General features: G+C 37.1%; 1 protein-coding gene across 2 annotated transcripts in view; it reads right to left on the bottom strand.

Annotated features, from left to right (window-relative positions):
• Positions 1-4,630: 4,630 nt before the first annotated feature.
• Positions 4,631-13,652, bottom strand: part of Mam (uncharacterized) — a 182,149-nt gene continuing 173,127 nt past the window's right edge. For both annotated transcript variants that reach the window (XM_071782319.1, XM_071782320.1), the window contains exon 7: positions 4,631-12,982. In XM_071782319.1, the coding sequence (XP_071638420.1) occupies positions 12,744-12,982 (239 nt within the window). In that variant the 3' untranslated portion in view covers positions 4,631-12,743. The remainder of the gene's footprint in view (positions 12,983-13,652) is intronic.

The raw sequence follows: 13,652 nt of genomic DNA, 5'->3' as shown, positions 1-13,652 counted from the left end.
ATAATGTTGCCGGGCTCGAAGAAGTTAGCAAATTTGAAAATACGAGACACATAAAATGCTTTAAGTATTTGCTACTGATATTCATAACGTTTACAATTTTTTTGGCGGAAATACAGTCAAATAAACAATTTAAATAACGTTTATTTATATATATATATATACATATACGTGTTGTGTGCAACTTACGAGTTTGCAAATTTTCACAAGTCTTTTCGCATATTTTTAAGAAAATTGTAACTGCATTTTTGCAAAACATTAGATATTTTGCGAAATATTTATTAACAATAATGTTAACCCTAGAGAGCATCCCTTAATTTTCTCATACGTGAAAGGCCAAACGGGGTAATAAATTACCCCAAACTTGTACCGCGTGTATAATGTTTCTATTTGTTGTTAGACAACTTTCTAATAGATAATTTTGTTTGTTTTTTAATAGGGAAGACGATAGTAGTCATCAATTTGCGGTAGTAAAAAGAAAACAGTTAAAAAATTTCGAAAAACAAAAAAAAGAACCAAAAATTAGGCTGAAATGACTCGTTTTATAAAAAATGCTGTAGTTTTTCATAAAATTCACCGATTTTAAAATTTCCATCGGATTTTGAAAGACGAATAGACAACCTTCAAGGGCATGTAAGCAATTTTTTCGTTTCTTAAAAAAAACATATTTCTTTGAACATCTGAAGTAGAGGAAATGATGAAAAACTGTCGGATGGGAAAAATCGCAAGAAATGGAAAGTAAAACAGATTCTGTCGATTATTATTTATTTGAAAGGTAGTCAAAAGTTATAAAAGTATATGGAAACAGTAAAATTAACTCCACAAAAACTTATATACAAATATAACTATACTTTGAATTTTATTTATGAAAAAAATATAAGAGACCTTTTTTGTAGATCGTTAAATTTTCTACAAAAATATGTATTGATTATTTCATAATTTTTGATAGTCGATATGATACAACATTCATAAGAAGCAAAAACAAGTTTTATAAAATTTATCAAACTTTAACTTTGAATATCTTTTGAACGGTTGAATTTATGAAAAAATGTTAAGAGATCTTTTTTGTAGAGCGGTAAATTTACTACAGAAAATCTATGTGGCGCAATGCTGTATTACTGTTTGTTAGATAGTTATAACATTTTTTCTATCTTACTAAATGAAAAATAAAAAATCGCGATGAGCGACCTGTTAATATTAATATTAAGGGCTAAAATTTTAACAGGTATCTTATTTTACCTTCCTGCAAGTATATATGCTATTCGTGAAATGAAAAAAAAAAGTTGCTCCAAAATGACACACCCTAATGTATATGTATATATATATATATTTTTTAATATAATAAATGTAACATGACAATTGATAAAGTGTATCATCCCTTCACAAGAAAGACACTTTCGCCAACGGTCAAATCACGTCTAGCGTACAAGTTCTCGTCCGATCACTTAAGTCAAGCAACGTTGAGCGCGGTTAGTACTTAAGGATGTATTGCACCTATTTTCAAAGCGCTACCAAGTGGATAAAAATTTGTAAGAATGTTCTTTTAGTCTTCCTGATGTGCTACAAAAAAAGTAGAAACGAATCCACTAAACGGTTGCTGAGATATAACTATTTTAATTTTCACTGATTTTACACGTATTTTTATGGGAAGAGACGATTTTGACGGATAAAACAGCTAAAAAAATGTTGAAGGAGCGCTACCAATATTTTGAATTTTTTTGTACATCTAGTATACGAATAGATGAAACTATCTGTCAAGTTTCAATTGTCTTCACTACACCGTTTTAAAGAAATAAATTAATAATTAATGAAAATTAATAATTAATTAATAATTAATAATTAATTATTAATTATTAATTTTATTAATAATTTGACGTTATAAAGTTGAAATCAGGGCATTTTTACTGCCAAAAGTTTAGGCTCATAAATTACAAAAATCGCAAATAATACTGGAAAAAACATTTGTAAAGTAAAAAATACCTTTGTAGGAGTAAAAATAAGACTCCTACTATCATTTGAGTATCTTACATCTAGATTTACTATGCGTTAGGCGTAGATATTCAAGTATTTCAAATTTCATGCACTTTTGTCTAAGATTGTACCAGTGATACAATGGGTGACCGTTTGGGAACACCGCGTACTGTTGGCATTTTTTTGGAATTGACTTATTTTATATACTTAAAAGTTATTTATTTTATGTTGTAGTTGTACAGTGTCAATTATATAAAATTAATTAAAATGATAACAGAAATGTTTATTGTTTTCGACAACAATTGGCAAGTGTATTGAAACGACTTTACAACGTTTTGACCCTCAAAATTGGGTCCTTCTCAAGCAATCTAAATAACAAACAATTCAGTGTTTGGTCAACGAGATAAAATTAATTGTCAAAAAAAAAAATATTTTAAAGAAAAAGCGATATCTGGTATAAAACTAATCTTTGTCACGACTTACATCTGAGTTTACGAAAATTTTAACCGAAATGATCATAAAATTAATCGCTGGAACGACCAAAAAACAATAGTTAATGAGCAAAGTAAAAAAGTATGAAATTAAAAAAAAGCAAAAGATTTTTTACATGCGTATAAGTCGGTGATAGCAGAGAATACGTTTTATCAGGAGAGTGTGACCACCGCGATGAAGTGCTGTCGTTAATGAGCACAGAAGGATTTCGGAGCAAGATATTATCGCGCAGCGACGACCTACGCGTGTTCACATGTCGGAGTTGAGAGATGTACTGTTTTCCAGACTTGACAATGTACATTATAGGCTGTTAGTATAAACAATGGTTCACGTGATATATTTATAACGATGAAATTACTTTGTCATATATAGGATTTAAATTTTCTGTGTCCTTTTTTAAATTAATCGTGTTAGAATGTTTTTTAATCAAAAACATTTCAGCGATCTTTCTTTTTTTAGTGTTTTTTTCTTTATGGATAATATCGGTTTCCGACCATTCAAAATTGTGACCACACGACACACGATGCTTACTCACAACTGAATGATTGCTCTCATGTTTTTTAATATCTTTTTGGTGCTCTTTAATGCGTGTTATTAAATGACGTTTAGTCTGTCCGATATATATACTGCATCACAGTTGTCACAATCAATCTTATATACGAGTTCGGTCTCGTTATCGCTAACAAGTTTATCCTTCCCAATTTTAATAATTGCCTCGAGTTTTTTTGGGATGGTGTATACTGTATCGAGGTGGACAGTGTCAAAAATGCGTCGGATACCATCGCCTAAACCCTTTACGTATGTTATTGTTATACAACGTCGTGCATCGAACCTGCTCTGTATAAATTAGTAACATATTTTGATATAATATACATAATTATATATATTATTATTATTTTAGCGAATTACATAAATATATTAATATCTATTTATTAATATTAATTGATATATATATATATTAAAAATATAATAAATAAAAATTCAAGGCTCAATTCAAGTTTGGATTATAATATTATAATAATATTTAGTTAGATCTCTTCATATGTCTTTTTATCGGCTATATATTATACACAGTCACATATACGTCACCGGTGACTGATGCGATAATCAACATGTTAAACACGCGATAATGATATAAATTTTTTAAGTAGTAACTGATAAAAAATAATGTAAGTAACGAGTGGGACGTGTAAAGCTGATCAGTCAGAAATAGTCAAATTTAATGTAGTTTTATGAAATATGTTAAGCATAAAATAAATATATACACACAATATAAATTTCAATATTTTTGAAATGCTTACCTCCCTCTCTCTCTCTCTCTCTCTCTCTTTCTCTCTTATTCGTTATATCGTAGAAGAAGATATGTTCATGTATAATATTTTAGTAATTATATTTATTTGTCGAAAATTGTATAGGGGAACGAGGAATAGCCCCGGAGAGTGGGTAACCCCAGACATTATTAATAAAATTCAAGTATACCGCGTATCTATGGCCATTGTTTAAACATTCTAATATGCCCTTCTGCGTATCTCGACATATGCAGAATGTTTAAACAATGGCCATAAATATGCAGTATACTTGAATTTCAATAATGTCCAAGGCTACCCACTGTCCGGGGGATACCACCCGTTCCCCTATACAGAATGTCTTATTTTAAATGTCCCAGGCAAATATCTCGAAAAATATGGAAGATACGGAAAAATGTTTCAGACAAAAGTTGTAGGATCAAGGGGGACAAATAATGGTGAAATCAATTTTCGAAAAAATCGATTTTTTTATATCACATAAAGGTCATCACCATTTTAAAATAGAATTGATTTTTTTTTATATATGATTATGTAAAAAAATACATATAAATATGATTCTTTTAATTATTCTACATGTAAAAGTATTAAGGTAAAGTTATCAAAAAATTAATAGTTTACGAGATATTTCATATTTTATTTTGGCACATTTTGACATGAAATATAAAACATCTCGTAAACTATTCATTTTTTGATAACTGTACCTTAACCCTTTATATACAGAATAATATGATGAATCAATTGTAAAGAAAACATATCGTTGCTTTGCAAAAAAATTATGCAATTTCCAGTATGCAACTACACGTCTTCTTTATAATCGATAATCGATTTATGTATACACCGGAAGAAGGAATAATACTACAGAATTGCATATAAATTTGTTTATTATTATCTGTATAATATATTTGAAACAATATCATTCTACAACATTGCATAAAAATATACAAAGACATGAAAAAATGTCTTGACTCATTCGATAAAACATGTTCATGAATAATTGTCTAACGTTGCATCACTGTTACTAGAAACGAAACGATTCGATATGTCGTTTGTAATTTGCAGTTTAATTAACTGATGTCAAATTTAAACAAAAATACTGAACTGTGAGTCTTACAATACATTCCATAAATATTTTTAAAAACAATTCAAATTTAGCTATAGCCAAATACAAATAATTTCAGTTTAATATTTATAATAGAAATAAATTACAAAGATTAAGCAAAACATCGTTCCTGTGGGCCTATTATGTAACTCTTACCGACAGTTTCGTTATCGTTATATTGTCGTTACGCAGCTTTTTTTATTATATATAATATCTGCGCAACGCAAATATAACGACAACGAAACTGTTGTTAAGAGTTACAAAATAGGCCCACGGCGCTCGCAAATTAACGACATTATTTAGGCTGCGTTTCGATATTCACTGCCAGTACTGAAAATCTATAGTTTATGTCACATATTACTATAGATTTTCAGTACCGGCAGTGAATATCAAAACGTACACGAAGAGAATTTTTTGTTATATTTTACCGTTAAATTCATTACAAACTTGGGACGACTTGGCAACCAATCAAATATTATCGGTAACGATAGGAATTTTTGAAATATACGAGACATTTTACAAACAACGTAATACATCAAGTTACCAAACAGATTGGTAAATTTTGAAAAATTATTGAAATTGTAGTATATATTTTACTAAAATTAATCAAACATATTTTATATTTTATTGTAATAGATATTAATATTTTTATTATGGTAGATATTAATCAGAATAGCTCGCATAAAATTCTTTGTAATACATGTTGTCCCACGACTATCATAATTTTCAGGGTTAAAAGAAAATTCTCTCTGTGCAGCCTTAGAGAACAGATTTCTAAAAACAATTGAAATTAAAAAGTACAGCGATAAAAAATGAATCAATTCTCACATTATGTTTCTTATGCAATGAAAGAAAATTACTGTGCTTCATCAATTTTTTTTGGAATGCGCTGCACAAGAAGCGTAAGTTTAATAATCAGATAAAGAAATAAGGACTCCCCGGGAGCAGGTATCTCGACTTTATCATAAACATGTTTAGAGAGTACGTAGGCCAGAAATAAAACTCGGTTTAAAACTTTGTAGAAACTTGTTTCGTCATTAACAAAGAATCCATTTCGTGCGTATTTGGTCGAATAATGAATTTCAAAATTTCTTGACGAAGTTTTAGCCGCATTCTCGTACGAACGCAATTACTGTTTTCTTTTGAGATCATTGATCGAAGGATAACAATGATAATTATATTAATAATAATAATAATAATAATAATAGTAATAATTAATAATATATAATGATAATCATATAATTATATTACTTAATAATAATAATAATAGTAATAAAAATAACTATCCGTAAAGTATCCCTTACCAGGAGAGATATATCTATAACTTATGTACATATCCCGTGCGTGTATGATCCTCACTCTCTGTTTCTTTTCTTTTTTTCTTTAAATTACGTATCGTTAAGATAATTTACTATTACTCAGCAACATAAATAATAATGTAACACTATTATTTACAAACTCGCTTTCTCTCTCTCTTTCTCTCTCTCGCTCGCTCGCACACACTCTTTCTATCTCATTCGTTCTTTCTTTCTTCCGCTCTCTCTTTATTGCTGCCTCGCTTAATCGCGCGCGTTGCATGCGGATCTGGTTCGATGATCGACGATGCACCCCTCGATCGCGAACGCGTGGCAATCGCGGAATTCTTCGTTTAATCCTTCGTTAACACTTTCCCAAGGAAATTACAAAAGGATCTATTTTTCTATCTATTCAACCTTGGTGGACATGGGAATCGAGTAAATAGCCATCCGTTAGATCGGGAAAGTATTAAAATCGACCGACGTCTCGCTGTTCTTCTAAACTTCTAGGTGTATGTGTGTGTGTGTGTGTGTGTGTGTGTGTGCTTTATTTTATTCATCAAGCATTAATAATAATATATGTTATCACAAATCGTCGCGCGCGACTAGCGGTGGGGCATCGCTCCCGCGCCGCGGAAGCGATCCGGCGAAAGGAGAGGAGCTTCCGGTCGCGCTTTCCGCGAAAGTGCGGCGCGAAATCGGCGCCGTTTTTCGCAGCTTCCTGAGGTATTACACACATACGCCGTGGATCTTACATGTAGAACAGGCAATTTTATAAACAGAGAAAAAGAATGATTTGAAAATATTTTTAGTTTCAACGTGGAAATCTTGAAATAAGATTATATTGCGTTAAATTTGCTTGAAGAAAACTTGCTTGAATGAAGTCATTAGGTATATAGTGCAACCCCAAGAAAAAAATGTTGAAACAAAAAGTTGAAATTCTTATGAAAAGATTATAATAGTGATGTTGCTTACATATGAAACAATCTATATCTTCTTACAAGAATCATTCTTATAAAAATTTCAACTTTTTAGTTCAACATTTTTTTCTTGGAGTTGCACTATATATAATGACTTCATTCAAGCAAGTTTAACGCAATATAATCTCATTTCAAGATTTCCACGTTGAAACTAAAGATATTTTCAAATCAAGAACATTCTTTTTTTTTCTGTGTAACAATTCGGAGAACCGTCGTATCCTACCGCGAAATGTCGCGCGCCCTGATTCTCGGGGGGGTCGGTGCATCGCGATCCGTCTTGCCCTTCGAAAGCGATCCCGCTCTCTCGATCATTCTCGCCTCCGAATGCATCCGAGATTAGCCCGCGCGATCGTCGATCATCGCAATGTGACGCCGAAACGGAAACCGCCCGGCCGCGGCCGGTCCGTTTCGCGTCCGCTTTCCGTTATTACACGTTCTATCTACTTCTCTCTTTTCCCGTGTCTACGTATACGTATTTACAGCGACGAAGGAAAAGAAACCGATGCGCCGCGCGTCATCGTCGCGCGTGGCCTCTTCATCGATAATCGCCTAAACTCACTTCTCTCCTCCTCCTCCTCTCTTTTTGTTTTATATATATATGTATATCAAAACCATTTCGCGTAGAAATACTGATCCCACTAAATGTCCCTCGCGGTGGTTAATTGATATCTAAATTTTCGGCAGACCGTCTTACGACAGTCTTCTCTCGTTTCAGGATGAACTTCTCTCTCCTTCGTCGTTTCTCGCGATAAAAAAAGAATTGAAGACTGCGAGGGAAGGAAAGGATTCCCGACGAAGAGAAGGCGAATGCCGAACAACCCGCCCGTATTAACCCAGGCAGCACGCATGTCCAAAATCGGGACATAAAACGTCTTAAAGGTATGTTTAAGACATCTTTAAGACGTTTTATGATACGATGTCTAAAAAACGCGTTTGTTTAAACGTAGATCGAAGGTTCTCCACGACACCGCGAGCATTATCCCTCATTCGTGCGCCCCGCGCCGTTGCGTCGCGAAAGGTCAACGCGGTAATTGATATCGCGTTTGACAATTGAGGATTTTCGCGAGTGGCTCGAGCCCGTCGTCATCATGTCGGAGCATTGTCGCGAGGAAACGTGCGAATGCGGCGTCGTCGGCCAGTGGATCGTTGTTCTGCTCGCGCACCGCTTTGGATCGATAAAAACGTAGCTCGTGCGAAACGCCCGCAGCAGATTCGAACGAACGAAACGAGTGACGAGCCATAGGTATCTAAACGACTAAGCGCTAACGACTTCCGGGGAACCATTTTCGGACACGCTTCGTCGAGGTCGACGCTTCCGCGCGCTTCGTCGTTGAAATGTAATTCGGGAATCCGGGACGATATTGACGCGATTAAACAGGACGGGATCAAACAGGTGCGAACGGGTGAGAATGATCGAAACTCGTCTCGGAGCGGACGACGATGACGACGATGGCGACGACAAAACGCGCAAGTTCCGGGATGCACGAAATTGAACAGGGCCGAGCACGTGGAGCAATTACCTTATTACGATCGCAATTCCGCGAGGAGCCGGGACGGCGAATTGACATTTTCGGGGTACGCGATTCTCGCCAAGCTATCCCTTTCCCCGCCGTCGCCGTCGCCGCCGCCCTTGTAATCCTTATCCCTCATCGCAGCGGCGGCGGCGGCGCCGGCAGCTCCTACCTACCTACCCCCTTGCTCCCATTCTCAGCCTGCTCGTTTTCTCTCCCTCACGATGATATTGATCCTCCTGCCGCGAGGCCCACCCACGAGCAGCAACATTAGGCTGCCATTCGACCTAGTGTAAAACCGTATCGCAGATGGAGACGCGCGAATTTGACCTAAACCCCCGTGAGCCTATTCCGTAACTCTCAACGATAGTTTTGTTATCGTTATATTGTCGTTGCGCAGTCTTTTTCTACCGTATATAATATCTGCGTAACGCAAATAAACGATAATGAAACTGTCGTTAAGAGTTGTCAACCCCCTGTTTCGCCCGACGATTTTTCGTATGAAACGGAACAGTGCCGTAGGAAAATGAAAGAAAATAAAACAAAATTTGGGATTGTTTTTTTTTTTTTATAAGCCGCAAAAAAGAAAAGACGTATGCGGCCGGCAAACGAAAATCCCGATTCCAATTCTTGCGGAGAGGGGGAGGGGAAGGGGGTATAGTAACGAGATATATTGGGAAAGAGATAAAGCAGGGATGCGTAGTAGAAAGTATCGCGTTGCACGCCGATCGCGAAACGCTCGCGTTATTGGCGGCGGGATAACGTGCCGGATAACGCGCATTAATTTTCGGACGGATCGATACGCGATAAGCCGCCGATGGTTTATCGTCTCTGGGATTTTCCGCGTGGCGAAACGGATCGAATTTATCTCGTTCGGCTAATCATGGAGTTTCCGATAACGCGTCGTTACTGACGGCAACGTGACGTCACTGACGAGACGGAGATTTTGGAAAAGTTCGAAAAGTTTCGGTGAAGAGATATATATATCTTTGTAGGAACTCAACGCTTTTTATTAATAACAATTCAACATGGAATTTATCCTATATACGAAATGCCCGTGTTATATAATGTTTCTTTTATAAATATTATTTATAAATAATACGATATATATGCGTCCCAACCAAGGTCACCCTCGAGAAATTAACACGTCGCAACTTTCGCCTCGATTCCCTCCTTTCACGATCGACTGTCGACAGTGTGAAAAAATCAACGTTTTCAACGATGCAACATCGCGATTACCTGTCCTGTCTATGCGTACGTGCGTAGGTTCCCTTTGCGCAAAACCTCGTACAATGTTGACACCGTGTGGCTAATTTTCTAACAAGTCGGTAACAAACGGCTCAAATTGTTTTTTTTTTTTTTTTTTTTGTTAGGCACATTGCTTCCTTCTCCGCAATCCGTTCAAAAAAGAGAGACAACGATCCACTGTGACAATCGACATCACGCACTTTGCTCTCTCGGTTGGTCCCTGATGCTCTTTCCTATAACAATGCGCAATTCTACCTCCTCGCTCTTCTCTTTTCTTCCCTCCCCTCCCCTCGCTCGCGTAAAACGTACAAAACGGACAAACCAATATAATAGATTTTCGTCGATTTTTCTCAAAGATTTTACAAAGGTATTGACGTGAGAATCAGACCTCTAATCTTCTTCTTTTTCTTCTTTCCCCCCCTTTTTTTAGATTATATTTTGTGGCCCCAATATTTTACAAGATAGTGTCACCCCACCCCATTGAGAGAAATTTAAAAAATGATGATTATTATTAGTATTATTATCTTCTAATCCACTTGGCGCGGGACTCGCTAATTTCTAGCAGAGTCGCGGACAAGCGACAATAAAATCCGATCGGAAGTCTTCGTGCACACTTTCGGCGAACGGTCGAGGATGTGCTCTTCTGCGAATGTACATATAAGCGCGGGATTCAATATCTGCTTCTCTTATATTATAACATTAATATTCCTTTCTGTCGTGTATTCTTTTTTTCCTTTTAAAAACAGTACTTTTGATTAGACGAACCACAGATCGCTATCTTTTTGTTATCTATGGAATGTATCGCTATGGAAGAATAGTCACAGATTCCTTTCTCTCTCTCTCTCTCTCTCTCTCTCTCTCTCTCTCTCTCTCTCTCTGCCTCCCTTGTAGCATCGAACTACATTGCGATTTGTTATACATCGTTAACAGTTTCGAATACATACGAACACAAAGCGTAAACTTTGAGATTTTGTTCGTTATTCATGATTTCTTAAAAATCCGGAATAAAGTATAAGAGGTCACCGTTTGACGAAATAAATAAAAAAAAGAACAGAATGGTGAATATATTTCGACGATACACTCCGCGCGAATTCCCGAGAAACGATTGCCCCTTTTAGAAAATACGAGTAGTTCGCCGCGTCGAAAATGGAATCTACCTCACCGTGATTATTTTGTGTGCAGCTTCGACATAGCGCGACACAGCACATTCGGTATTGAAACTTAATAAATATATATACCGATCGACACAAATGTGCTCTGTCGGCTGATACATTCGTTTTCACGTCTTTTATCACACGCTCCCTCTCAGCCGCGCATAATTTCTTCGTGCACGCGTCTCCACTTGCATATTACCATCGTCGTTAATCACTATTATCATCATAATATTTATCTATATATTTTAGGTTCCTTATTCTTATGTAATCGGCTAAACTGTGCGACCTTAACGCCTCGAAATTCTTCTAGTTTTTTAATATCTATGTACAATGACGAATCCTTTTATTATTGTATTAGCGCTAACAATGCAGTTTAGGAGGAAGTTCTTTTTGTCATCCTTCTTATCGTAAGAATCTTCCGATGTACGGACCCGATCAGATCAGCGTGCGCGATTTTTCACGTCGCGCGACGCAAACTCATAAAAATGAATTGAATGTTTGATAATTGACTTGCTGTTAATTGTAAATATGCCGTTAATGGCATAATTAAATACGCTACCTTCTAATCGTTACGTTACTACATTATTATTTCCATAATAATGTAATAATATAACGATATATGATTACGTTATTATGATATAATAATATAATATAATCGTTACATTGTTACATTATTATCCTTATAAAGTATTAACGCTCGGCCGAGCTCGTCGATCCAGAAATCTTGGAGGTTTTCCAACAACGAGCCGGCGCAAGGTAACCAGTTTTTGCCGGCCGAATATAGGTTCAGTCGAGTAAACCCTAATCGCGGCCTTCGTATCAATATCTCTATCTACTCGCGCGGATTTCGACGTGAAAAATCAAGAGAGAGGAGAATCGTCTTGCGGAATGCCCGTCGAAGTCATCGCAGTTTCGTCGAAGTCGTCGACGCGAGCACTCGAAAATTTATCGATCGTTCTCGATATTAGCCGGCCGTGGGCGAACTTGAAAAGAAAATAGGAACCGCGGTCTCTCGCGAGGTTTTGTCCTCCTTCAAAGTGCGGCATCGTTGCCCGACAAGAAAACGAGAGATAGAACGATTTCCACGTACCTCTTGATATCCCACGCTACCACGTCACCACGGGCTAAACTCCCTCGCCCTTCGGCGGTTATTATTACAAAATTAAATTTTACTAAAATGTGATTGCCTAGAAGAATAGTCGGCGGCCGCGGAAGCGGTGACCGAGAATGCACTACGACCGGCTGTGGGACGTTGTCGCACCGGTGGGTAACTGTCACTCTCACAATTGTCTGTTCTCAAATATAACAAAGTACCTGCATATCACCAACCTGCGTCCGTTCCTTCAGCATCGAGTTCAAAAGAGTCAGCAAATTTCTTTATTATATTACTATTTTCATCGATCGTTCCGTTTAGAACTCTCATAAGATTCGAAGGTCGAAAAAGGACATTCGGGTCGACGCTCTCTTCCAAAAAGGTACTGACAAAGAAATCGATTCGACTGATACAATGAGGGAAATCACGGAAAGGCAGGTCGATACGCGGACGGACGAAAAGAAATTCGTCGGTATCGTCGCGCTAAGTATATACTTTAGGGGGACGGTCGGTCTCACTCGTCAGCCATTCCTAGTAAAACCGGCATACCGCCAGACACCGACATCTGAACCGACCACACAGCAGGCGTGGTCCCATTACATCATCGCATCGAGATTAAAACCGGAGTCGAGAGAATTAAGCAGCTCTTGGGCGCTGAAGTTCGACGTGTCTCCCGGAGGAAGGTTCTCCAGGAATTCGAGAGTAAAGTCAGGGGCCACGGACGGATCCGTAGTTGCGGCTGGTGGCGGCGGCTGAGTGTGCTGCTGCGGTGGTGGTAGACTGCGCACTCCCGGACTGCCTCCGCCGTACTGCTGATGTGGATGCAAGGGAGAACCTAAACATACAATTCATCAAATCCAATTAAATGTGCCTAAATCGCTATGGGTACTCAGGGCACAAAATACGGGACAGATAATCTTACACGGAGATTCCGTTTGATACTCTCTAAATCTCATAGAGTGGTTTCTAATGTATTAGAATGATTGCGATAGCCACTCTAAAGAGAGGGTTGTCACTCTAATGTGAGTAAATGCGGGCACTCATATAAGATAGGAGTGAATTTTTCACTCAAATTTTTAGAGCACCTATTCCACCGTAGTGATACGATCTCACTCTAAGGGTCAAGCACATAACATTGCATAGCGATATACGACAGTCGTAGTCATGAACGTAAGTAACGCACAAGCTTTGGCGTATTCTGACAATCAGAATACGTCAAAGCTTGTGTGTTACTTACGTTCACGACTACGACTGTCGTATATCGCTACGCAATGTTATGTGCTTCGGCTCTAAAACTATAGTGAATCACGATTCATTAAAGATCGACTGATAAATGACTCTAACAGAGTGAAATTTTCTACTCAAAATTGTAGAGTGATATAATTCACTCCACTGGACACTGATCTATTGCACTCAAAAAGAGTGTCCTTTCACTCAAATGGAATGCGATTTCACTCCAACTTATAAAGCGCAATTTTACTCTTTCTTAGAGTGGCGAATACTCG

This window comes from Temnothorax longispinosus, chromosome 6 (assembly GCF_030848805.1).
Source record: "Temnothorax longispinosus isolate EJ_2023e chromosome 6, Tlon_JGU_v1, whole genome shotgun sequence".
Taxonomy (NCBI): Eukaryota; Metazoa; Arthropoda; class Insecta; order Hymenoptera; family Formicidae; genus Temnothorax; species Temnothorax longispinosus.
Note: the sequence above shows the minus strand (reverse complement) of the source record. Positions and strands in the feature narration are given on the sequence as shown.